Source organism: Galeopterus variegatus, unplaced genomic scaffold (genome assembly GCF_000696425.1).
Source record: "Galeopterus variegatus unplaced genomic scaffold, G_variegatus-3.0.2 Scaffold4110, whole genome shotgun sequence".
NCBI classification, from domain to species: domain Eukaryota; kingdom Metazoa; phylum Chordata; class Mammalia; order Dermoptera; family Cynocephalidae; genus Galeopterus; species Galeopterus variegatus.
In genome coordinates, this window is record NW_007730221.1 from 102544 (window position 1) to 126372 (window position 23829).

The 23829-nt window shown below is 39.6% G+C and overlaps 1 protein-coding gene across 1 annotated transcript in view; it reads right to left on the reverse strand.

Annotated features, from left to right (window-relative positions):
- LYRM4 (LYR motif containing 4) overlaps positions 1-15446 on the reverse strand; it is a gene marked incomplete at both ends in the record, with an annotated part of 63356 nt that extends 47910 nt beyond the window's left edge. The window contains one exon of the mRNA XM_008586769.1: positions 15361-15446. Within this exon, the coding sequence (XP_008584991.1) occupies positions 15361-15446 (86 nt within the window). The remainder of the gene's footprint in view (positions 1-15360) is intronic.
- Between the last annotated feature and the right edge of the window lie 8383 nt (positions 15447-23829).

Genomic DNA, 23829 nt, shown 5'->3' on the forward strand with positions numbered 1-23829 from the left:
ATCCTATGTAGGGATGGCCAGTTTGCTCACTTGGGGGAGGGTGGTGCTGACAACACCAAGTCAAAAGTTAAGATCCCCTTACCAGTCATCTTTTTTGGAAAAAAAAAAAAAAAAAAATGCCTTCCTTTCTCGTAACTCCCTAAGTCAATCAATCACAAAATCTTACTATTTGAACCTTCTTCAACCCTTATGAATCACCTTCCACTTCTCGAACCCCTCAGCTCTGATGTTGGTTCAGGCTCTTATCCCTCAGACTAATGCAACAGCCTATGGTGTGTGTGGATGTGTGCGTGGTGTGTAATAAAATGGATTACAACACCTATAGAGAGAAAGCTCAAGGACTATCTGCAAGTCATAAGCACTCTGGGTACGTAACAGAGTGAAGAACAGAGCAGAAATCTTCCTTCTTATAAATGTGAGTTCCCACAAGGATGTAAAAGGGTACTTGAAAAAATTCATGGAAAAACAGAATTAAAAGATGACATGAATCTTTCCATGAACTTTTCTGAAGTACCCTCGTAAGCTCCACACACCAGGGAGTTCAATCTTTCTTGCTCACCACTGTAACCAAAGTGCCAGGCACAGAGAAGGTGCTCAATAAGTATTTACTGAAGAGATGAACTTATCAAAATAGCATAAGCAATGTCAAAAAGACCTTCAAGAAAAATACCAATATTCAATAAAGAAGACACTGCAAAGAATTCGAAACTGCAAAAAAAGAAAAAAAAAAAAAGAATGAAAAAAGGGTTAGCAGCACAAAGACTGAATTAATCTCCAAGTGGCATTGACTACAAAATTCACAATGAGAATTCATTCAAGAAATACATACTAAATGCCTACTATGTAAGCACCATGCCAGGTGCTGGGTATACGGTGAAGAATAATGAAGGTATTGGCCTCAGCGTCTCATGGGGGATGAAATCTACATACGAAGAGATGAAATAGGAAAGAAGCCATTCAGTGTGAACACACAGGGGACTGGCTGGGGTAACGGAATGGTGCTTCTCTTGATTAAGGTGGTGTTTCCTATGTTTGTCAAAACACTGAACTATATACTTAAAACAGATGCATTTTATTGTATGTAAATTATTCCTCAATAAGATGACTTTTAAAATAATTAAAAAGTAGAAGTTATATTATTATATTTGCCCACTTTTAAGAAAAGAAAAAGAAAAAAACAACATGAAACAGAGACTACAATGCTAGAGAATATGCACAAAACTGAAAGAAGTAAAAATTAATACTGAATTACAGAAAACAGAATAGAGGACAAACCAGACATTCAAATCTAAAACATGGTAAAACTAAATAAGCTGGTGAGAAATACGTGATAAAAAATTAACCTTCAGAATATGGCAAAGGTATATAACCTGTGAATAAGAAGTATGAGCAAACTTAACTGCACAGGTAAAGTACAATGGAAGGAAATGTCCCAGAAGTAACTATAAAACATTGAGAAGACTTACCGAGATTTCACAATCAGAGGACAATGCCAAGATACTCACTTCTAAAAACCTGAACTCTAAGGTCAGAGAAGAAAATACTTTAAGGAAGGACAAAAAGAACTTTAAGCAAAATATACAGAATGGAATATAGATAAATATACCCTCAGATTTCTGTTTCAAAACCCTCAAAGGAAAGGGTACTTTCCACAATCATTTTCAGTGCTGTTTTGAAGATCCAACTGGATAACGAAGTAATACTAATAATTTATGGTACAGACACTATGCACAGAGTACTTACTGTGCTGTGTACCTGATATACATTATCTCATTTAATCCCCACAAACTTTGACTCAGAGATTAAAAAAAAATAGGCCAAGATCACATGTCTAATAGGTGGCAGAGCTGGGCTCTGAATCCAGGTGACTCCAGAGGCTGTGATCTTCAACCCCAAGCTACTCCTTCTCCAGAGCTCAAGAAGCTCTACCCCATCTTTGATAAGTACTTGGTATAAGCCAAGTTGTTATTCATTTGGAAAGGCATTAAAAAAATTGTCTCTGGCATTACAAAGCTTAAAAGGTCATCTTCTCTCTCAACATTGCTTCAAGTGTTCCTGCAAATAATTCAAGAGCCAAGCATGTCTTAAGAAAAGACAAGCGGCTGAGAGCATTACCAGGGAAAGAGCTATTGATAAAAACACTAAGAGTAGGTAAATGAGCTTAACTGTTTTAAAGAGGAGGACTGCGACCCATGAAGGGCTGTGGAATGAGGAGGTGAAAGTGAGAAAACCTGCTGTGGAGATCAAAGCTTCTGAGTTTTCCTGCAGCTGTGAATAAAGCCTATTACATACGTCCTTATTTAAAATTCCCTAATGGTTTTCCATTATCTTGAGATAAGGATCAAATGCATTAGCATGGGAGGTACACAGGACTCCCACAGACTCCTGCTCATCTCTCCCACCCCACCTAGCATCTTCTGGCACAAGCCACCAACTCCAGCCATACGGAAGACTTGCAGTCCTAAATGGAGTGCTCTTCTCCAGCTGCATTTCTTGGCTAACTCCTACTCGTCCTTAAAGACCTAACCCAGTTAGAAACAAATAAGACTAAAGATTAATATTCTTAGCATACGAATAGTGTGCATATAAATTGAGTAGAAAGACATTAATACCAAAGTAAATAAATGAGTAAGAGGCATGAAACAATAATTCACAAGAGAGCATAAAGAGTGACTAAATTTAGACACAGGCAGATATAGATGTATGAATGTTCAACCTCAGTCATAAAGAAATGCAAATTCAAAGAAGGTATAATTTTCTGTCTATCAAATTAACAGCATGTTTTGAAAAGGCCAAGGGACAAGGTACACACTGCTTGTGTACCTGTGGGGAAAACAGCACAATAATGGGTAATAATGTTCACACTCTTTTATCTGGTAATTCTTTCAGTGATCTATCCTACAGAAATAACCTGAAATATGTACAAAGATACACAAGGGTACTTCAAGAAGTTCACGGAAAAATAGAATTAAAAGATAATATGAATCTATGAACTTTTTGAAGTACCTTTGCATACAAAATGATGTTCATTATAGACTTAACAAACATTAAAAATAGAAACAACCTAAATGTTCAACAGTGGAGAAGTGCTACACAGATTACATCATGTAGCTTTTCAAATAGATGTTTCAAAAGAAACTTGAAGTCACAGGTACAGAAGTCAAAGATATAAAAAGGTGTAGGGTGAAAAAATCAGTCTAGTCTCCCTCTCACTCCTGTCCCTTAGACAACCAGTTCTTTTCTCTAGATGCAATTACAGTTAGCAGTTTCTTATGCAGCTTTCTAGATATCTGAGATTCATTTTAAAACCTCTATGTGTATATTTTTCTTCACAAATGATAGTGTTCTAACACACTGTACCTGTCATTTTTTAATTAAAATATATCTTAGTGATCATTTGATATCAATACAAATAAAGCTGACTCACTTTTTAAAGTGGTTGTATAGTATTTCATTGTGTGGAAAAATTAGAATTCAATTACCAGCCCTTTATTCATGAATGGATGTTTAGGTTGTTTCCAATTGTGCTGTTAAAAACAACGCTGTGATCAATATCCTTGCTTACTGCATCATCACACACATGTATACCTGTAAAATCAATTCCTAAAAATGGAATTGGTAGGTTGAAAATACATACATTGATGGTTTTGATAAAATATTGCCAAAATTCCCTCTATAGAGGTTGTATCAATCTAGTTTTCCACTAGCAATACACAGCTGTGCCTGTTTCCCCAACACCTTTGCCAAGCTTTCTGATGGTTGCTAAACTAACAGGTAAAAAATGATCTCATTTTACTTTTAATTACATTTTTCTTATAAGTAATATTGACCACCTTTTCACAAGTTTAAAGTCACATGTATTTCTGTTTATGTCCTTTGCTTTTTCTTAATTAAATGATTGGTCTTTTTCATTGATTTGTAAGATCTATTTAAGAAGGTCCTTAAGAAGTGAGCCCTTTGTGAGGAACTGTAATATTCTCCCTGGTTTGTTCTCATTTGGCTTTATGATTTTTTTGTTTGTGTGTTTTTGTCATGTAGAAATGCTCCTTTTTTATTTAGTCAAGGGTATAAATTTTCATCTTACGGCTTCTAGGTTATACATCACACATATAAAAGTGTTCTCTACTGTGAGATTACCAAAAACCATTCACCCATGTGTTCTTGAGAACTTTTATGGTTTCACTTTTCACATTTAACTCTGATCTTTCTGGAATTCATTTTGGTGGAAGATGTTTGAATATGAATCGAGCTTTAGTCTCCAATGTTAAGTTTTTAAAATTGAAGTATATAATTTTATATTCAGGATAGTCAATTATGGAAAACATAAGTATAGGAAAAATTAGAAGAAAATATGATAGTATGTTAACAATTATTTTTGGTTATTGGAGCTTATGTTTTCTAAATTATTACAATAGTCACATTTCTTAATAATTTTTAAGTTCCAAGTGACATAATAAAATCAGTAATATACCACAATAAAGAAAAACCAGTAATAGAGAAGGCTCACTTTGTGGGAGAAGAGACTGGGGAAGGGTATATAGTTGGATGAACATGTAGAACCAGGTGAGATACACAAGGAAGAACTAAACCAAGGCAGTGCTGCGGGGAAAATGAGGAAGGGATGGGTGAAGTACGTAGTAGATAAAAACAATAGGCTCTACAAGTTTATTTTTAGAAAGTTTATGGTGAGGCCACAAGGGGACAACAAGGTAGACGGGTCCAGCAGCCTACCAGAGCTCAGGTGTGAAGGTCCAGGCTGGCATAAACCTGAAAATCACTGACAAAGACAAGGGGCAACACCATGGCGGTAGGAGTTTGTTCCAACAAAAGAAGTAGAATGGGAAGAGAAGCTGGCCTTGGACAGAGCCCTAGAGAAATCATACCAATATTTAAGAGCAGGCAGAGAAGGATCTCTGAAGAAAGAGGGAGAAAGAAGGTGCAGAGTGGAGGCAGGAAAGCAGGAATTAGTCACAGCAGACAAGAAGGCAAACTTTACAGAGTGGGTAAGACCGGCAGTTAGGATGTCATTAGTGACTAGCAAGAACAGCCCAACATATACTTCATGATCACAATGTAGTAAATAAAGTAGGAAAAATCCCTAAATTCTTGGGAATATATTCATAAATAATAATAAAGCTAGGAGGAAATTCATTACACAATAAGAAAATGTCTTTAAAATAATAGTGCACCAAATGTTTGGAATGCACTCGAGGCTACACTTAAATGAAAATTAATGGCTTAGATATCTTTATTAGTAATAAAACACTAGGAAAGTTAAATAAATTAAGAAAATTTCCTAACAGTCTAAAAATGCAAAATAGTATAGTCCCCATGAGAAAATAGGAAATATTTAAAATATTTGTTAAACAAGATAAAAATGAAAAAAAAATCAGTAGAATTTAGCTAAGACAATTGAGTTTTGTTTTGTTTTTTTTTTTTAATGTTATGGCTTCTGGGTTATACATCAGAAAACAAAATTATGAGAAAGAAAGAATGAAGAGGGCTGGAAGTTTGAGAAGAGAGATTTAAAACAATCATTTCGGAAATTGTGAGCAGACTCCAGAGCTTGCCAAGCAATGAGAAGGGCTAGCAGAGATTGCTAACATCCAGTATGATGCAACCAATTAGCCAAACTGGGTTTTCCAGGTGCAGTTATGTCTGAGCAAATCCATAGGTGCAGTTTTGACAGGTGGGTGTAACAGAAGCGCAAAGAAGGAGAGAAGAACTCTTTCCAGGCCTCAAAGGGGGTGGAAGTAGAAATTTCCTCCTCCACAGTCATGAAATTCTCAAAGTTCCCGTTCTTGGGACCTGACTCAGCCCTCCCTTGTAGAATTCAAATCCTAATCTAAATTTCCACTAAAAAAACAAAGAAATTATGGCAAATTAATGAAATATATCTGTTAAAATAATAAATATGAAAATTATGTGCAAACAAGAAAACAATTTTACATAGCCGTAGACGTTAGGTAAGTTTCTACGAGGATTGTTTAAAGTAACATTCTCTTAAGACAAATTAACGAAATAATGGAAAGGGAAAAAGCACCACCATCCTGTGGCAGATGCTCCTCTCTGTCCTTAGAGGAAAAATTCAGCAACAGTTCTGTCCAGGCGTCCTTTTTGGTGCTTAAAAACATTTCAGATCTTTAACGTATAATTTATCAAGATTAAACTTTTAGTTATCATTCGGATCTATTGTCATAGCAACTGACATTTTGTTGCAAACAAGATTTTTCAAAATGTAAGTCCATTTGTCAAAGGAAAGTCCACCTATAGAACATGTTTAGCTCGTTTGCAATAAGGCATACAGATCAAGTAGTGGTGAGGTGCCTGGCTCTTTTTAAATTTGGTTTTAGATGTGGCTACTTAGTGCAGTATCCTGTAAGCTGGAATCTGAGATCCACAGTTCCTTCTGCACATGTTCCTAGACTAAAAGATGAACATGTGCTTCATTTATGGAGGCCTACAACAACTCTTGGGAGGGGAAAAACACAGATGACACTCAAATATTAACCTTCCTCACATCTTCATGTCCTCTTTTTACGGAATTGGCCATATTTCTTTTAAAAGTATCACCATGACATAAAGGCTCCACATACAGGGATGAGATTTTCTGACTTCTTTCTCCCCGACCTACCAGAAATGAACTTGACCTATGAAATGAGCTTTCATTATGTAAGAGGGGTTATACATTAGGCTACAGAATACAATTATCTAAATTTTATTTTAAAATTATTGTGTGAAGTAGCCAATGTAAGGCATGACCTTTAAATTATTTAAAATTTATGGAGAAGAACTACCTATAGTAGAATGTTCAATTAACTCCGAATTTTCCACTTTATGGGGGAAAATAAAGCACGAAAAATGGATATTCCTCTTGGTCATTAAACTTAAACTTCTTCATTAAATTTTCCTATCAATTCTTCTAAAATGGAGTCAACAAAATGCCTTTTGTTTTATCCTTTCCTACTGCCATTAGTCACTAGCAATGATAAATGAGCAAGGACGGAGAGAGAAAAGCGGACACATATAATCATTCACCTTGTGCTCAACATATTGTCAAGGACAATTCACATAGCAAAAATGTAGAACAATTTTCCCTCCCCCTTTCTATTATCCCTGTATTTACTGACAAAATTTGGTAGCACTTTCTCCATCTGGAGAGCTTTAATTCTGCCTGTTATAGAGAAGAGGCATCTAAAGTTTTGTCCAGACTAAAATTCTATGGATTTAAAAAATACAATTAGCCTCTTCATCTCCAGGATGCCGTAAGCAGTATGAGACGTGGAACATAATACCATGCACTGTAATATGGGGATGGTTATTTTGATCTCGGTGCTGTTTGCCTTGAAACAAAGTTTGCTTGCTTGGCTATTTATAATACAAATAATTTGTTATTGAGTCTTTCTTCCAAGTAGGTCAAAATATTTCCATGCATTACATAAAATTTATTTCCATAACATCCCTATGAATCATCCAGTAAGTAGGTATTTCTGGGTGAGGATGTAATTCTATTTTAAAGAACTTGAAGACATTAAGACTGAAAAAACTGAGTAAATATTTCCATTTACAAATTCTGTTACTGTTGAGCATATTCACTTTTTCCATATTAATACTGACTAAATAAAATTACGATGGCACTTGGCATTTACTTGCCAAAACATAAAAAAAGTACACAGGAGGTCAAATCAAAAATGCAGTCTCAAAATAAACTCTGATGATGAATATGAACCTAACTCTTCTCACTCTGCCACAGGATTGGCAAAAGGATTCCTCACCCATGGGAATATTACATCTCTCCTTTCAGGGCGCAGCAGGCTGAAGGAACCTGGCTGTGGGCTGTCCTTGCAACCTTCTGTAAGTCTGTAGTCACTATACAGAGCTCCCGAGCCAAAATTGCCTGCTTGACTGAACAGCCCAGCTCTTGGAAATTCTCTTGGGATATAGATGATATGAAAGGTCGTGCCACTCTCTGAACACTTAAGAGCATGCTTTGCTTAGAAGACATAGAAAAGACGGCAGTCGAGTGTCATTACATTGAATTGAGCTCATGTACTTTGCAGAAGTGGAAAGAAATGCAGGAGAGGAATTCACTGCATTGCTAATCAAACCCTTCATGTATCTCGATGGACTTTTTCTTTTTAAGTTTGATATTCTTTTTCTAACTGCTTAGGTACAGGGTCCCAGCAACTGCTCCTTGGATGCTGACTGTAACTGTGTAGATACTAGGTTGTAAATGGGAAAATAGGAAGGGGTTTACTCTCCACCACTTATAATGTAGCATTAAAACCCTTGGGGATGAGAAATTTGCAATTCACTTTCATTCTGAGTTGCATGAAACTTTTATTACTTGGCCTAAATCCAAGGCCGACTTTTCAGTATACATAAATACTCAGAGCAAGAAAGTATTTGGCCTCAATATTTTTTTTAATTCCATGATCCAATAAGCCCTGTCCAGAATCAACAAACAGCAGGTTCACAGTGGGGGTTTAGCAATCGTTTTAATGTAGGGCAGACTAACTTAACTGAGCTCCATCTTAACTACCTGCTAAAAACTGAAATTGTCCATTGTGCATTAAAAGCCACACAAATGTCATAGATTGTATTTATCAGAATGCTAAAAAGAATGTCATCAATGGATTAGCACAAAAGCAAAGCCCTACCTCTCCGCCCATGTTTAATGCACTGAATACTTCTCTCCCAAGATGTCTCGCCTCCCGTTTCCTAGAAGTTAGGAGGTAACATCGACATGATCAACAACAGCAGGCAAGAAATGGGTAATTTGGCAGATTTGGGGAGTGCCTTCCAATTACTTAGCTATGCTTTCAAGAGCCAAAAGGAGGTGAAAAATCAGATTTCACATGTTGACCAGCATTTCCCAGCATGTGTTATGTGAAAATAATGGTCCTGAGAGATGCGGGAGAGAGAAACGCAGCATCTTATCCCCTGGGGAAGAGTCACAAAGAATACTGGCATATTAAAGCAGTGAAGAAGCCTAGGAGCAGGAAAAGACAAGTTAGGCACCTGGATTCATTCACACACACCCTCTCCCTCCCCCTCCCCCATTACATTTTGGGAAATGCTGATCTGGACAAAACTTCTACCCAGGCAGTGCTTTCAAGGCTCAGAGGCCGGAGGGTGACTGGGCAGGTCCAAGGTCCTGTAGCAACAGTTCCCAGAGGCAAGGCCTGCTCATTCATTAAAGGCTGTTTACAGAGCATCATAACCAACCTCAAACCCTTCTCTACACAATAATAGCTGAGTGATCCAGCAGGCTTACTGAGCACCAGGCACAGCATTAAGTACCTAACTTGAATCTCATTTCACCCTCTAGCAAAGCAGTCTAAGAAGTGCATCAGATGGTCTTAGATGGTGAGTTCCATTAGTTACAGCAGAAATCTTCAATATATTTGCTGTTCCTTCTCCCAAAAGGTCCCCTACCATACAGATCCCATAGCCAGGCTGTGGTGGCCTGAGGGATTCCTCAGGATCGCAGGCAGTCCCGACTTTGAGAAACTTGGTCTTACCTGAGTATTCTTTGTCACACTGCTGTTCTACAGCTCGTTCCCCAGGTCCCCCTTCGCTCCTCCTCCCTAACCGTTTCACTTTGCTTAAGAAGGGTGAACAAAAATTTGACTCTAATTTCAAGCCGTATTTCTTAAAACAGTCTATACCATATATTTTCTATCATGATGTTAAAAAGACAGAATAATATAAAAACTCTCATTGTTGTTTAAGAAGACTAAATATAGCACTGCTTTATACCTGAGGTATTAGTTTTGGGGGGATTTTTGCCATTACTTAAAAATATTTTATTGTATGTACCTAACATCTCTGAGACAGAGAAAACAATGAACTTTTGCAAGATGTCCCCTTAGTGTGCTGAGCACCCAAGGCATACCACCGGCTCATTGCTGTGTTCATTCAAACGCTCACCCTTTGAGGCACCGGATGATGTTAGGTACTACAGATTCAAATGGAAACAGGACAAGGCTTCACAAAGCTCCTGGCACTGGGGACATATAAATTACTCTATCTTATAACAGGAGTATACACGCAGTGCTCTGAGAATAGAGAAGAAGGTGGGAGTAACTCAGCTTGCGGTTTGAGAAGTCATTCTAGGGAGGCTGACGTCTTTGAAGGATGAATAGAAAGAATTTCACCAGGGAGTGGAAGCCATTCTGCAAAGGGAAGCCAATAATAAATTTAGAATTCAAAATCCCATATTTCTACCTGAGTGCAAAAATGCACAGAAAAGGAAAGAGAATAGGAAAAGGAACAGAAAGTTTTGGAGGAAGGAGACTACTTTAAAAAAAAAACAAAAACATGTGAATCTAAACATGGAACAAAATTCTCTCGTAATGTTTAACTGGTAGAATGAGGGAGAAGAAAAACACCAGTAAAGATTTAGTTTCCGTACTACAGAGTGCAAACAAAATTCAGTGTGTACTAATGAAAACATCTAACTCCTATGCCCCCACCCACTGCCCAGGTTCACTGCCAGCCTCACTCCTAGGCCGCACCCCGGCCTGGGCTTGTGCAGCCCTCTGTTCCTGGCACTACAGCTTACCCCACCGTATGCTGGGCCTTGTACACTGCGACTGACTGCAGGTCTGTCCTCCATCTCTTCAACATGGGATGTACTATGCTTTGCAATAGTAAGTGCTCCATAACTACTATTAAACTTTCCTATACAATTAAAAAACAAACAAAAACTCCCACAAAAACCTGTATGTGATGGTGAATGTAAGATTTCTGTTCCAAGAGGATTAAGAATTCTGATACATTTAGCTAGAAGAATTATATACATCAATAGATTCAACTAATACAAGTCATTTTTTTTAACCTAACAAGCAATTTTGGATAATATTTTTATCTTTTGCCTACTAGATACACTTTTATATCTTTTCTTCATTATTCATTTAATAACCATGTAGGAAATTATTAATATTAGACAGTTCTGGAAATAATTTACATATACTTCCAATTATTAGCATTTTATATTTCAACATTTACTATGGGGGCCGGCCCGTGGCTCACTCGGGAGAGTGTGGTGCTGATAACACCAAGGCCCCGGGTTCGGATCCCACATAGGGATGGCCGGTTTGCTCACTGGCTGAGCGTGGTGCTGACAACACCAAGTCAAGGGTTAAGATCCCTTACTGGTCATCTTTATGAAAAAAAATAAAATAAAATTACTATGATAGGCATAAGGTACTTGAACCCATCATCACAATTCTACTCCTGTAACAACAGTACATATGAGGATGCAAGTTACGTCCAAATTCTTTGAACAGAATGATAATCTGGTGTGTTAGTCTTAAAAACTAGCAGGCCTGTTCTTTTACCTGTTATTTCCAAGATTTACTTGGTTACAAAGTGGTTGACTGACACTGAAAAAAATGTGGAAATATAAAATGTTCTTACTAGCTTTGAGATTATTAATATACATATAATATATAGGCTTAGAATAAGAAAACATGTTATCACCACACTAAATATCAAACAAACCTTTCTGATACTATGAGAGAAAACTATGACAATGAAACTGGGTGGTTTCATTGTCAAGAATAAAGTGTGGTCAAAGAAGGAAGGTGGTATTAACAGATACGGGCTCTGAGCTCAAAATATTATTTTAAAATTTGGCTTTAGAGAAAATTTTCTGAAACCAGATTCTTAATTATTAGAGCCACATGCCAAGTGGCTCCTAGCTCAAACTAACCCCACAGACTTAGTTACATAGGAGGTCATTTTGTAACTTATTTGAAGGTGTCATCTGCAAGTTATTTTAAAATAGATAGCCTGCCACAATAATTCCTTAAAAAAAACTCTAAGGTACAGAATTGGAGGGCTTTGAAGTGGAGTAGATCCAAAAGTTCTTAGGGTTCTTTGTCTCTGTGCATGGGAAATCCTCTAAAGTAAACATAAAGGACTGGCTTTCTACTCAGTTTAGATCTTGTCTAGGAGTATAACTTCACATCCATGTTGTTTAAAACGTATCAAAACTCAGGCTGAAGTAAGTACCATTTACAGAGGATTGCCTAAAAGGCAAGCCATCTAGCTATTCCTGTATCCACTATAAGCTGTACCTGTGGGGTGTGCCAGGGACCTGAGATCTTGGTCCCTTGCAAACTGCTTTACCACTGTGGCCAACGTTACAGGATGCCAGAAGAAAGTGCCTTTGGAAACTGCTCTATTTACACTGAGGATGTTGCCCTTCACAGAAAGAGCCACAGGAGAAATTTCTTGGATTTTAGTACCAGAAAGACATGTAATTCTCCTAAGCAGACAGCTGCTTCTATATTATGAACACTCACGGAACTAATCATGGTCCTCTCTTTGCACAGGCTACTGGCAAGCTCATAACCAGACCTGAGTCCGTGCTCTTGGCTGCCAACTGTCCCGCCCTAAGCACCCACTTTGCTTGCAAACCTCATCTCAGGCCTTATTTTGGTCTTCCTACCCTTATTTTCCTGATTTTCTTGCTTAAAACACTCACATACAATCCAGATTCACTGTTTTTTTTTTTTTTTTCCTTTTTGTCTTTTTACGTGTCCGGCAATGGACCGCAACCCTCAGTGTCGCGCCCGTACCGGACCGGGACCAGCAACGGGATCGCAACCCTCGGTGCTGCGCCCGCCCCTCGCTCAGCCAGTGAGCGGGCACCGGTCTGTATGTGGGATCCGAACCCTCGGCGGGAGCACCGCCACGCTCCCAAGCGGCGCACTGTAGCAGTAGGCCACCAGGCCGGCCCCAGATTCACTGTTTAAAAAAATACTAAACTACGGCTGGCCCCATGGCTCACTTGGGAGAGTGCAGCGCTGGTAGCGCTGAGGCCGCGGGGTTTGGATCCTATATAGGGATGGCCAGTTCGCTCACTGGTTGAGTGTGGTGCAGACCACACAGTGCCGAGGGTTGCGATCCCCTTACCGGTCACACACACACAAAATAAAATAAAATAAAATAAAATTAAATGCAGCTTGGGCTGGCTCAGTTGGTTAGAGTGATAACATCAAGGTCCAGGGTTCGATTCCTGTACTGGCCAGACACGTTAAAAAAATTTTTTTTTAAATGCAGTCTGTTTTCAGTTTATATGAGACAGAATGGGCTTCCAAAATTTCTTATTTATTAGTTGAGAATTTGAAACAACACCATTAAAAAAATGGAAAAGTTCCCAGGTCAGTCCAAGGAAATTTAATTTAACCATAGTATAGCAAAACAATAGTGTTAAGAGAAGCCACTCTCATTCAAGATGAGTTCTCCAGGGTAATTCTATATTCATGTGAAAAAAGAAGTTTTTCTTATTAGAGGATTTGTGTTTAAAGAGACATCATTGATTATCCAAACTCATATAGGCACAAGATATATGAGTCAACTAACAAAATCATAAGAATTTAAAAGAAAGTCCAAGGGCCTTGTAAATAATCCATTTTTATTCAGTCAAGTTGACTTGCTTTTTTTCCTTTATATAAACAAGTAACCTCAGGTAATTTAATTCAGTGAGAGCAGAAGTGAATACAGATCTTTGAAGAACAATGAAATGTTAATTTTATGATCCTATTTATTTTGCTAAAGTTTCTACATGATAGGAAGCAAATGCAAATTTTGACCCAGGGTCAGTACTTAATATTTCCAGCAGCAGAAAACTAATCTATTAGAATACCTGAATTTTACAAGCAAATTCAACATATTTCACATGGATAAACATAATAATGTCTTAGACAAAGTTATTCATTATCCTAGATATTTTCTGGGCCCTCATTCAGTATTTATTAATTAAAATTCTATCTAGTCAAATTTTCTTGTCAAATTTTAGCATCTACAGGAAGAATGCTGCTTCTATTAACCCCTTGTGCTACTTTTACATACATGAGTTCAGTGAGTGGCACAATCAGAGATGGAATTTAGAAAAACCTTCTGGTGGTAATATGAAGGATGTCTGGTGGAACAAAGAACTGGAGGCAGAAAGATCAGTATGAGGCTGTTGTAAAATCCAGACAAAAACTGATGAGCCTGTGCAGGCAATCCCTATGGGGACACAAAGAAGGCCCAGCAAGGTAAATATGTGAGAGAATCCACTGGGCAGAAAGACCTACCAACTATGGGTAAAGTAAAGAGAGAAACTTAAACGATTTACAGTTTGAGCAAGTGAATAGCTGGATCTTGAGAGGGAATGCATGAGGACTGGAATAGGTTAGGGATGGGTGTGGAGTTTTAGTTCAGATATGCTCAATCTGAGATGTTGGTAGCACACCCAGAAAAGGATCGATGGAGGGGAATCATCAGAGCACACAAGGTTTAAGCCGTGATTGGTGACAGCATCTGGGAAGCGTGTGAGAAGGTCAAGGTGGGACACAAGGGCCTCCAATGTCAAAGGAAGAGAGGCAGGGGAGGAGGAACATCAGCTGGGGAAGGAAGGAGTAGAGAAGATCATGCCAAAAGCTGCAGACAGGTCAAATGGGCCACAGATAACAAGTAAGAGAAGGAATGTGGTAGAGGGGAGAGTGTGTAGACCATCCCCCCACCATGAGCAGGCTGTCAGGGTATCATTGATATGCCAAACAGCACAGATCACATTGGTCTTTTTTCTAGAGAGTTACAGGTTCTTTCGGAGTAATGTGTTCCTACAGAATCCAGTTTCCTGGTCTTTGAGGTTTTCTTGAGCACAGACCCTCAGTGACATTATCACCATCCCCTTAAGGAAGAGTACCCAAGTACCCAGCCATGGGACAGAACAAGTGCGTGAGCAGACAGAAGTAAGGGAGGGAAGCTGACTCCACCAGCAGCAGGTAGAGACTGGGGTCTGCGTTCCAAAACCATTTCCTTCCATTAAGGTAAATAGGGCCAAAAGAGACTGAAAACACTCAAATCACCTATCAGTACTCAACCCAGCTCTGGCAAAGCTCGCCTCACCTGTATTCTATTGCTGAATACTCTCCTTCTTATGGCATATCAACCTTTCCCAGTCTTTCTGCTCGTCTTCCTGATTTTACACACACACACACACACACACACACACACACACACACACACACACACACACTCACTATCTCTCAAATAACATTCTGTCCCCTATCTTTCCTTACTTTCCATTTATTTTTGTCTTCCATTACTACTACTTTAGAGAGATACTACTTTTCATTAACATTGCTCCTGCCCCTCTACTGATGTTTCGGAATATGGCATGTACCCAAGTTAATTTATTTTCAATTTATAAAACTCCACCCTTTGTGATAATATTGCCCTAGGGTATACATACACAACACAAAACATTTACTTAAGAAATCTAAAACAGAATAGCAGCTGGGAGCAACATCTATTAAAATATCAACTGTGAAATGAGTTTTTAAGTATCTATTTTACCTTCTGCCTTCAGAGGTGAGCACACAGAGGGCTTTGCCAACCTGGGGGAGGAAAAGAGTTCCAACGATGAGATATCCCTGGGCAAATTACTCAGGGCTTCCACGTCCCCACAGACAGGACTGTGCACCCTCAGCAGTAGTATTCAATGTGGGTTTTAGCTTTGCGGACAAGGCCAGGGGAAGGATGGACTGCCAAGAAAATGAAAATAATTATTTAGGGAATAACAGCCAAAGAGTCCAAATTCTGGCCTGCACTTTGAGGTCAAGGGGTAGCAGCAAGGTTGGAAGAACCCTCTGTGACGCCAGCAGTAGCTCAACGGGAAGGGTTTTCACCGTCAGCTTCCACACACCCATTTGGCAGGACACCAGAATTCCCCAGTCTAACTGTTCTACAAAGAGACACATTCAAAAAATACAGAGGGGGCCACCTGACCGAATCAACATGGAACACAGCGAAAAGCGATGGCATGGGAGGCCTCGGGCGTAAACCTGGCTCCACACCAGCTATGTGATTTTTGTTGGCTAATATAGCCTCCATCAGAAAAGTCAAATGGTGTTAAAGACGGAGATACACAAAATCGCGCCTGAGAAAGTTTCCGGGAAAACCCCCACCCAGAAAAATCCCCTTGCTGCCACCTCACCTTTCCACTTGCACAATTTTGCCTGCCTATGAGAAAGTCCCAGCTCAGCTTAAACCCCGCTGGCTTCCCTCCCCTTCCTTCTTAGCCAGTAGGAACAGTCCAGCTCAGCCTACTGGATATAAAAGGCCCACCCCGAGTCTCCCTGCTGCTGCTCCCACTCCCGAGAGGGCAGCCTGATTGTTCACTTTGCCTGCCTGATACACTTCGGTCGAGTCCCTGTCTCCTGGTGTGCCTTATTATGTGCTCCGGCCGGGGTTTTTCCTTTCAATTTTAGGTTCGCTACTTCAATTTTTTGAGCTGCAGCTTCCTCATTTGCAAAATGGTGGAATTAAAAGCACCTGCTTCGTCGTATTTTTATGACGATTAAATGAGATCATGAGAGGAAGGACTTAGTGTGTCCCTGACCCATGGAAAATGCTTAAATAAAAAAAGGGCCATTATAATGCCTATTTCATAGTGATTCTATATTAAATAAGATAATGCATATTAAAGTCCTTAACATATAGTGCTTGATATACAGATTGTGCTCAGTCAACATTAATTCACTCTGGAGATATCCTTTCTTCTTCTTCCACTCCTGCCAGTGATGGCAGGAACAGACTTTAACATTACAACAGTTTTCATGAGCATCTGAATGAAACAAGTTCATCCAATGCTTTTGATCCCTGGAATCAAACTGTAACGTAGCCTTCATAAAGTACAGAATTTCATACAGTAAAGGCACTTATGAGACCACTACATCCAGCAGATTTACTAATCAAAAGTATTGGTAGCCTTTGTCATAACACCATCTTATTAGAATGTAAGCTCCATGAGAGGAGAAATTTGATGTTTTATTTCCTGCTGTATCCCCAGTGCCTACAACAGTGGAAGCTCAGAAAATATCTGTTAATTGAATGAATATGGCTTGCAAGTGTATGTTTTACGTCAATGTCTTTGTCAAAAAGGTACTGTCCACAAGGATTAGAGAGAGAAACATAGGCACTGAAGATATTTGGAAGCTACTGTGCTGGTGACACGCAACTGACATGCCATAAAATCATGATACATAACACTGGTCTGACTCAGGAATACTGGAGATTCTAATAGAGGCCTTCACCTTCTTTAGCAAGGCCATATAATAAGATTATTTCAATCTAAGTAAGAACCCCCCCAAACTCCCAAACATATTACCACCACCTTTATTCGTAGTGCTTTATAGATGATAAACCCTTTGCCTACAAATTCTCATTTATGATTTGCTAGCTTACTTACACTTTTTATTAGAGTTCCTACTACAGGTTGAATATCTCTCATCTGAAATTCTTGGGACCAGAAGGGTTTCAGATTTTGGATTTTTTTGGATTTTAGAATATTTGCATATACTTACTGGTTGAGCATCTCTAATCTACAAATCCAAAATCTGAAATGCTCCAATTAGCATTTCCTTTGAGCATCATGTTGGTGTTTGAAAAGTTTTGAATTTTGGAGCACTTCGAATTCTGGATTTTCGGATAAGGGATGCTCAACCTATGTAGGAAAAGCCAGTGGGAGATTTTAAAAAACATGAATATGACAGGATTTCTGCTCTCAGAGAACTCAAAGTCTATCAGGGGCCAGCGACTCCTTCCAGGGCAGATTCTGCTCAGTTTGTCTGTCTGCTCTATCCACACTTGGCCCAGGAGTGCTACTTCTACCCCATGCCTTCTTTTATTCACGCTGCTGTGGCTCTGAGTCAGTCATGACCCCAGAGACATTCATGACCTGGGTGCACAGCACACTGGTTTCTAATCCTGCTGTCCCCAGGTCTCACTCTCTTGCACATGTTAAAGACTCTGAGAATAGAAAATAAATCAAACAGATTCTCTTTTCTTAGATTCTGATATTCTGAACACATTTTTCTCCAGGCTGGCAAATGAAAATATAAAGAAACTGCAAAATGAAAACAGGCTGTGCTGAGAGGTAATACCTCTTTCCTCCATTCTTAAGTGAAGGACACAGTAAAAATAAAGACTGGATTCCCTCTTATTCCCTAGGGCTAGAAGGATGCAGGGAAACAATTCCCTGTGATAATAATTACATGCCTGAAGTATATGAAGCTTTTCAAGAGAGTGGATTAAAGTTAATTACTACAGAAATAATATTATTGCCAGGAGATGACTATATGTGATAGTAGTGGAGGTTATGAAACAAGGAGTATTTTGCATATCAGTTATTTTTAATTAATTGAAACAAAGAGTCTTATTTTTCTATACATTATCTTATGCACTGGTTCATCTGAAAATTCTCAGAGAAACAGATGGTCACGTCTTAATAAAACAACATGTCCACAATCATTACAATAACACACATTTTCAAGGACATGGACCTTTCTTCTTCCCACATCAAATTTTGCTCATCATCTGTGATGTCTCAATATTTGGGGTAATTTTTCCTTATGTTTCTATTTTTTAAAAGGGAAAGGAAATGATTTTTAAGAAACTAGATTTCCAACATATATTCCTTCCTGAATTTGGTCTATTTCTTAACCATGCTGTTGATACGACATCGGTGTAATAGAGCCCCCTCCTCCATCCCTGCTCCTCCTTTAGGGGACAGATCAAATCTGAAGATCTCAGGGGATAAGGAGCCAAGTGTAGAAGAGCGGGAGTGTTGGGAAAGAAGAGAGATTCCTATCTGAGGCAGCTGGTGATCAGCCAGAGCACAGAAAGAAACAGTCCTAAACCCGAGACCCCTACTTTGTGCTGAGAAACAAGTCAGGACCTGCTGTCTCTACATCCACCTAGCTGGTACGAAGCACTGAGAGGGCCACAGTTGCAATGCAGATGAGTAGCACGCACGGACATTCAAAACACCAGGCACAAAGAACCAGTCGGCGCTGACCCTGGGCTGTGGAAGGAGAGGTGCCAGAATGAGCGTGGAGCTGAGAATGTAGCTCTAGGAGAACTGGACGGAGCCACGGTGGGCTGGGGCAGGCTGTGCGGGCCATGCTCCTGGCCCCCATTGCTGCTGCCTAGACCTGCTAATGGTCTTCTGCAAGCTCGGCAGAGGCGGCCTGGAAAACTATCCCATTAATGCGAGATTATGTTAGCTCTTTGCTTGCCTGCACATACATGGCACTGATCCCAATGACAAAGAAATCATGCTGATTTCATCTGCAGGAAGATCTTTTAAAAATATAATAGGTAAATTTCTGGGGGGGAAGAGATGGATATAAATCTGGTTTGGGAAAACTGAATCTGATCTCGACATTCTGTGAGCATCCTCTGTATGCAGACACGTGATGAGGAAGGAAGGAAAACAAAGTCAGTGACGTCTGTCTGGGCCCTGAACATGTCCACCCTGCTAGTTCATCAGAATCCTCTCAATTCTCCTTGCTGATAAGTAGTTATCCCCACACGCAACCTTTGCTCATGCGTTGTTTCTTATGCTTTTGCACTGTCCTATCACTGTGGAAACAGGTGATCAAACACGGTCCCCACACCCTGAGGGATGACAATCTAGTGAGAAAGTGGCAAGAGTGATAGGGAACAAGTCATCTGAAGATGATGGAAGGACCGCATAAATTCATACAATGCCACACACTGAGTGCCCCCAGCCGCCTGGCATCAGTGCTGGGGTGACGGTGGTGAGCAAAAGCGCATGACTATTGGGGAAACATCACTCAGATAGTCACAAAATAAATGTAAAGCTACAACCTATCATTACAGAGAAGTGACCAGAGCAGTGAGAACTTGTGGGGCTGGGGAAGAGGATACAAACTTAGGAAGAGAGAAGAGCAGTAATTTAGAAAATAATGATAGTAAACATTAACTATGTGTGTGGCACCATGATACATACTCGACATATATTAAATTCTTTTAATAGTCTGACAAAGGAGGTATATTATCCTCTTTTACAAATGAGTGCCTTTGCTGGGTCCGGGCAAGCGAGCAGGGAAGGAAGACCATCAAGACAAAAGACCGGCAGGGCATGAAGGAGCAGAGCACTAAAGGAGGTCAAGGAAAGGCCAGTGTGACAAGAGCACACTGGTCTATTCCTCAAAATGGGAAGGTGATGGGCCAGAGACGCAGGAAAACTGACCCTGCAGGGAAATGTAAGCCACCTAACGGTTTTGGACGTTATCTCAAGAGCAATGAGAAGCATCGGAAGTTTTTTCCTTTTCTTTCTTCCTTCTCTTTTAAATTTTTTAATAAGGGAACAGGGCGGGGTTGGAAGGTTGGGGGATTTCAGAGCGCTTACCCAGAGTTGCCCTTTTAGCTGAATTTTGAAAGATGTTATATAAAGGGAGGAAAGTGTGTTCCAAACACAGGAATCAATATGCGATCACATGAAAGCCTAAAAAAAGGCCATATGGCACCATTAGGAAAATGTGAGAAGTGTGAACTGGCTGAAGCAAAGAATAGATAGGAAAGAGGGGGTAGAACGAGAATAGCATGTGAAATTAAGAATGAGTTTTACTGGCACATCTGAAGAAAGAGTGGTCGGGTGAGACTGCAGGTTTTAGAGTCAAAGCCAAAGTTTTCGGTTCAAATCTCTATCTGCTCCTTATAATGTCCTTAAATTGGATAAACCATTAAACTTCCTCCTCCCAGAAGTCATCCACGTATCATGATTAGTCTGTGCCCTACACACAGATCAGTAAATTAGAAACTTCCCAGTGAAAAGGGCAGGATGCAGAGGGGACTGAGAGTCATACGTGGATGCAGATGCAGATGAGGAGTCACAACAGGCCGGGCTCAGGTAGTGGAGATGACGAGGAGGGACGGGACTGTGAGGTGCCCAGGCAGAAAGAGAGGGAGCTGGGGCTGGCTAAGGACAAGGAGGAGTCCTTGTCGAATGCTCAGTTCCCAGCGTAGTTGTTGCAGGTCAGGATGTGGTGTGAGTTGCCCATGCACCTCTGACAGGGGGCTTGCAGGAGGCAGGTGAGTCATGCGTCTAGTGCTTGGGAGTGGCCTGGGCTGGAAACAGAGACTTGGGAGCAACATAGAGGTGGCATGTGAAGCCATGGAGTGTGATACGACTACAGGGAAAGCATGAAGAGGGCCAAGAGTAAAAGACAAACCACAGAAACCTGGGGAGTATGGACATGACTCTCAGTATGTTAAAGTCTCAAAAGAAAGAAATCCTTCCGATACGGGAAAGGAGAAGTACCTAAACCAGGTGCTGAGACTGACCGTATGCAGTCAGCATTCTGGGGCCCAGGGCGGGCAGAGCCTTGAACAATGCCCCTTCCAGAAGGCTGCCTGATCAGGGTCTGCTCTAGTTTGGTTTTATAGCCACTGATGATTTTCTTCCTTTAGAGATTAAAGTTTGGGACTAAAGCACTAAGTTGCCACTGAAAGCTGTGCTTACTATTTCGACGTTTGCACAAGTGTAGGGGGCCACCAGTGTTGAAGTCTTTTCATCCTTAGTTTGAGAAGGAAAGAGACAGACCTCTAGACTCTAGGACAAGGTGAGTGCTCAATAAACATTTCCTGAATGAATAAGAGACAACTGGACCAGGATAGAGGACCAATGGTTTTTTCTACTAATGGCTGCAAGGAACTATTTTCTCATTTAATTTTGCAGTTTGCTTGGTCAAGGGCAAAGGGGATTTTAGTTAAGAGATGCTTCTGCCTATAGAAGTAATTTCAGGTTAAAACGACATCATTCTTAAAGATTAGATGTGGGGAAGAAATAACTATATAGGGAAAATTTCTGTATGGATGCAGAAAGAAATGTATGAAGTCATTAAATGAATAATTATGCTATAGAGTAATATTCATAATTATAATGAATTGATCATATAAGTAATTGAATAGACTAGGCCAAAGAGGGGGGTTATTAAACCCACTCAGAAAATTAGCCCAAGAACAAAAGAATAAATGTAAGTCTCATAGATACATTAATGACATCTAATAAGGGTAGCAGCCATCCATTAAATAAAACATAACTACTCTTGAGACCAGATACAATCAACTAATTGAACAGTGATAAACATTAACAGAAAAATTAAAAGCATTAATATATAAAAGATACATAATAATTGAAGACAGAAAGTGAGATGAGCAGATACAGAGTGCTGCAGATTAAGTTAACATCCAGGTTGTGTCTGAAATATCTAGATGTTCCTACGAAGCTGTATCACTGTACACACAAGTACTCACAGAAAATGTCTTCCTCACACCAAGAAGGCACTGTCCTCTATATGTGAAGTTTTATTTGAAATGACTTTTCTACTTCCAATTATATTCTCCTAACCTAAGTTTGATTTATTCTCACTAGTCAACATATTCAACCAATCACTAAGACCAGATGATTCTTCTTATCAATATATCTCAAAACCAGCCCGCTTCTCTCCATTACTGTCACCATTGCTCCAGGTCTGCCTTCACCATCATTTGACTAAACTTCCTAACTGGCCTCCTTGTCTTTAGTCCTTTTCCCATTAGGAGTGAGCTAGCTAAAAGGTATATCTGTAGTCTGCTTAAAACACCTGAATGGCTTTTCACTGCCTAAGGCCACATTCCAGCATCTGGGCAGGACATACAAGGCTGTGATCTATGGTCCCCCCCTCATCTTCCCTCACTACGAACACTACGCAACACCAAACTCCTGGTAGGTCCTTACACCCAGCACCAACTACACTGTGTTTTGCATCTCTCCCCTCTGGTCCTGCCTCCCTTCCTCAGTAATCTCTACTAACCCTTTACAACTCAGGTCAGCCAGCACTGCTGTCTTACCCTCCTATCCACTTAGGTTATATTGTCCCTCCTATCTGCTCCCATAATGTCCAGTTCATTTCTCTATTGGTATATTGCCACCATACTGTAAAATTTTCATTGAATATATCCATTTATGCACTGAACTACAAGTTCCTCTTGGGCAAAGATCATGTTTTGTTTCTCTTATCCTCAGCAAGGAGCAGAGTCTGGCATATAGCAGATACCCAATAAATGTTTGCTGAATGAAGCATCAAACAAACATCTGATCGAAGCTACTTATTACAGTGATAGAGTTCTTTGGACTGCTAATAAATTCCTGGTATAGGATATAGTTCAACAAGTTTAATTGCGTTGAATAAATAACTATTAGCTATGGCAAATTTCAAAGATATGCCAGGACTACCAGTATAAGGGATAACTCTGCAGTAACTAATCTGCTTGTACCTGCTGAAATACAGAAATGATTCTGGAGCACCTACTAGAACACCAAATACTCTGCTAGAAAGTTTTGCAACCCTAGTATTCTCAGTTTATACATGATGCACAGGGGAGTGAACGATTTATACCAAGGTCACAGAACAGAACACTAGTTGACATAAACTCTGAAACAAGGTCTCTTGATTTAAAGGCCAGAAACCTTTCTAAATCAAGATAGCCTCACTCATGATACTCACTCATAATACTGAAAACAATAACCAAGGCAAGTTAATTCAGAAGTCACAATTTCAGGGAAAGAAGGGGGAAAAGAAAGTATAAGGGAAATTCTAGAATCAAGTCACTGTGACTTTTGTTTCTTTTATTTGTCATGAAATATCACTTCTATGAGCTATTTTTTTAACCTCAAAATATCTGAGTTAAAAGTACTATACTGTTAAACAAAATTCCAATAACGAGTGCCTATGAAGCCACATAGTTGATTAAGATAGCAGTGATACATTATTATGTCATAACCTTGGCAACTCTAAATCTGCCTCTTAAAATAAGAGAGACAGAGATCAGCTAAAACAACTGTATTCCAGGCAATAGCCAGGAGGACCTGCCTTAACATTACGGAACCTTGCAAAACTTAGAAACTAACACCTTGCTTCATACAACTTCTCTAGTTTTATTATTTAAGTTGGTTTCTGAAGGTTAGAATTTTCC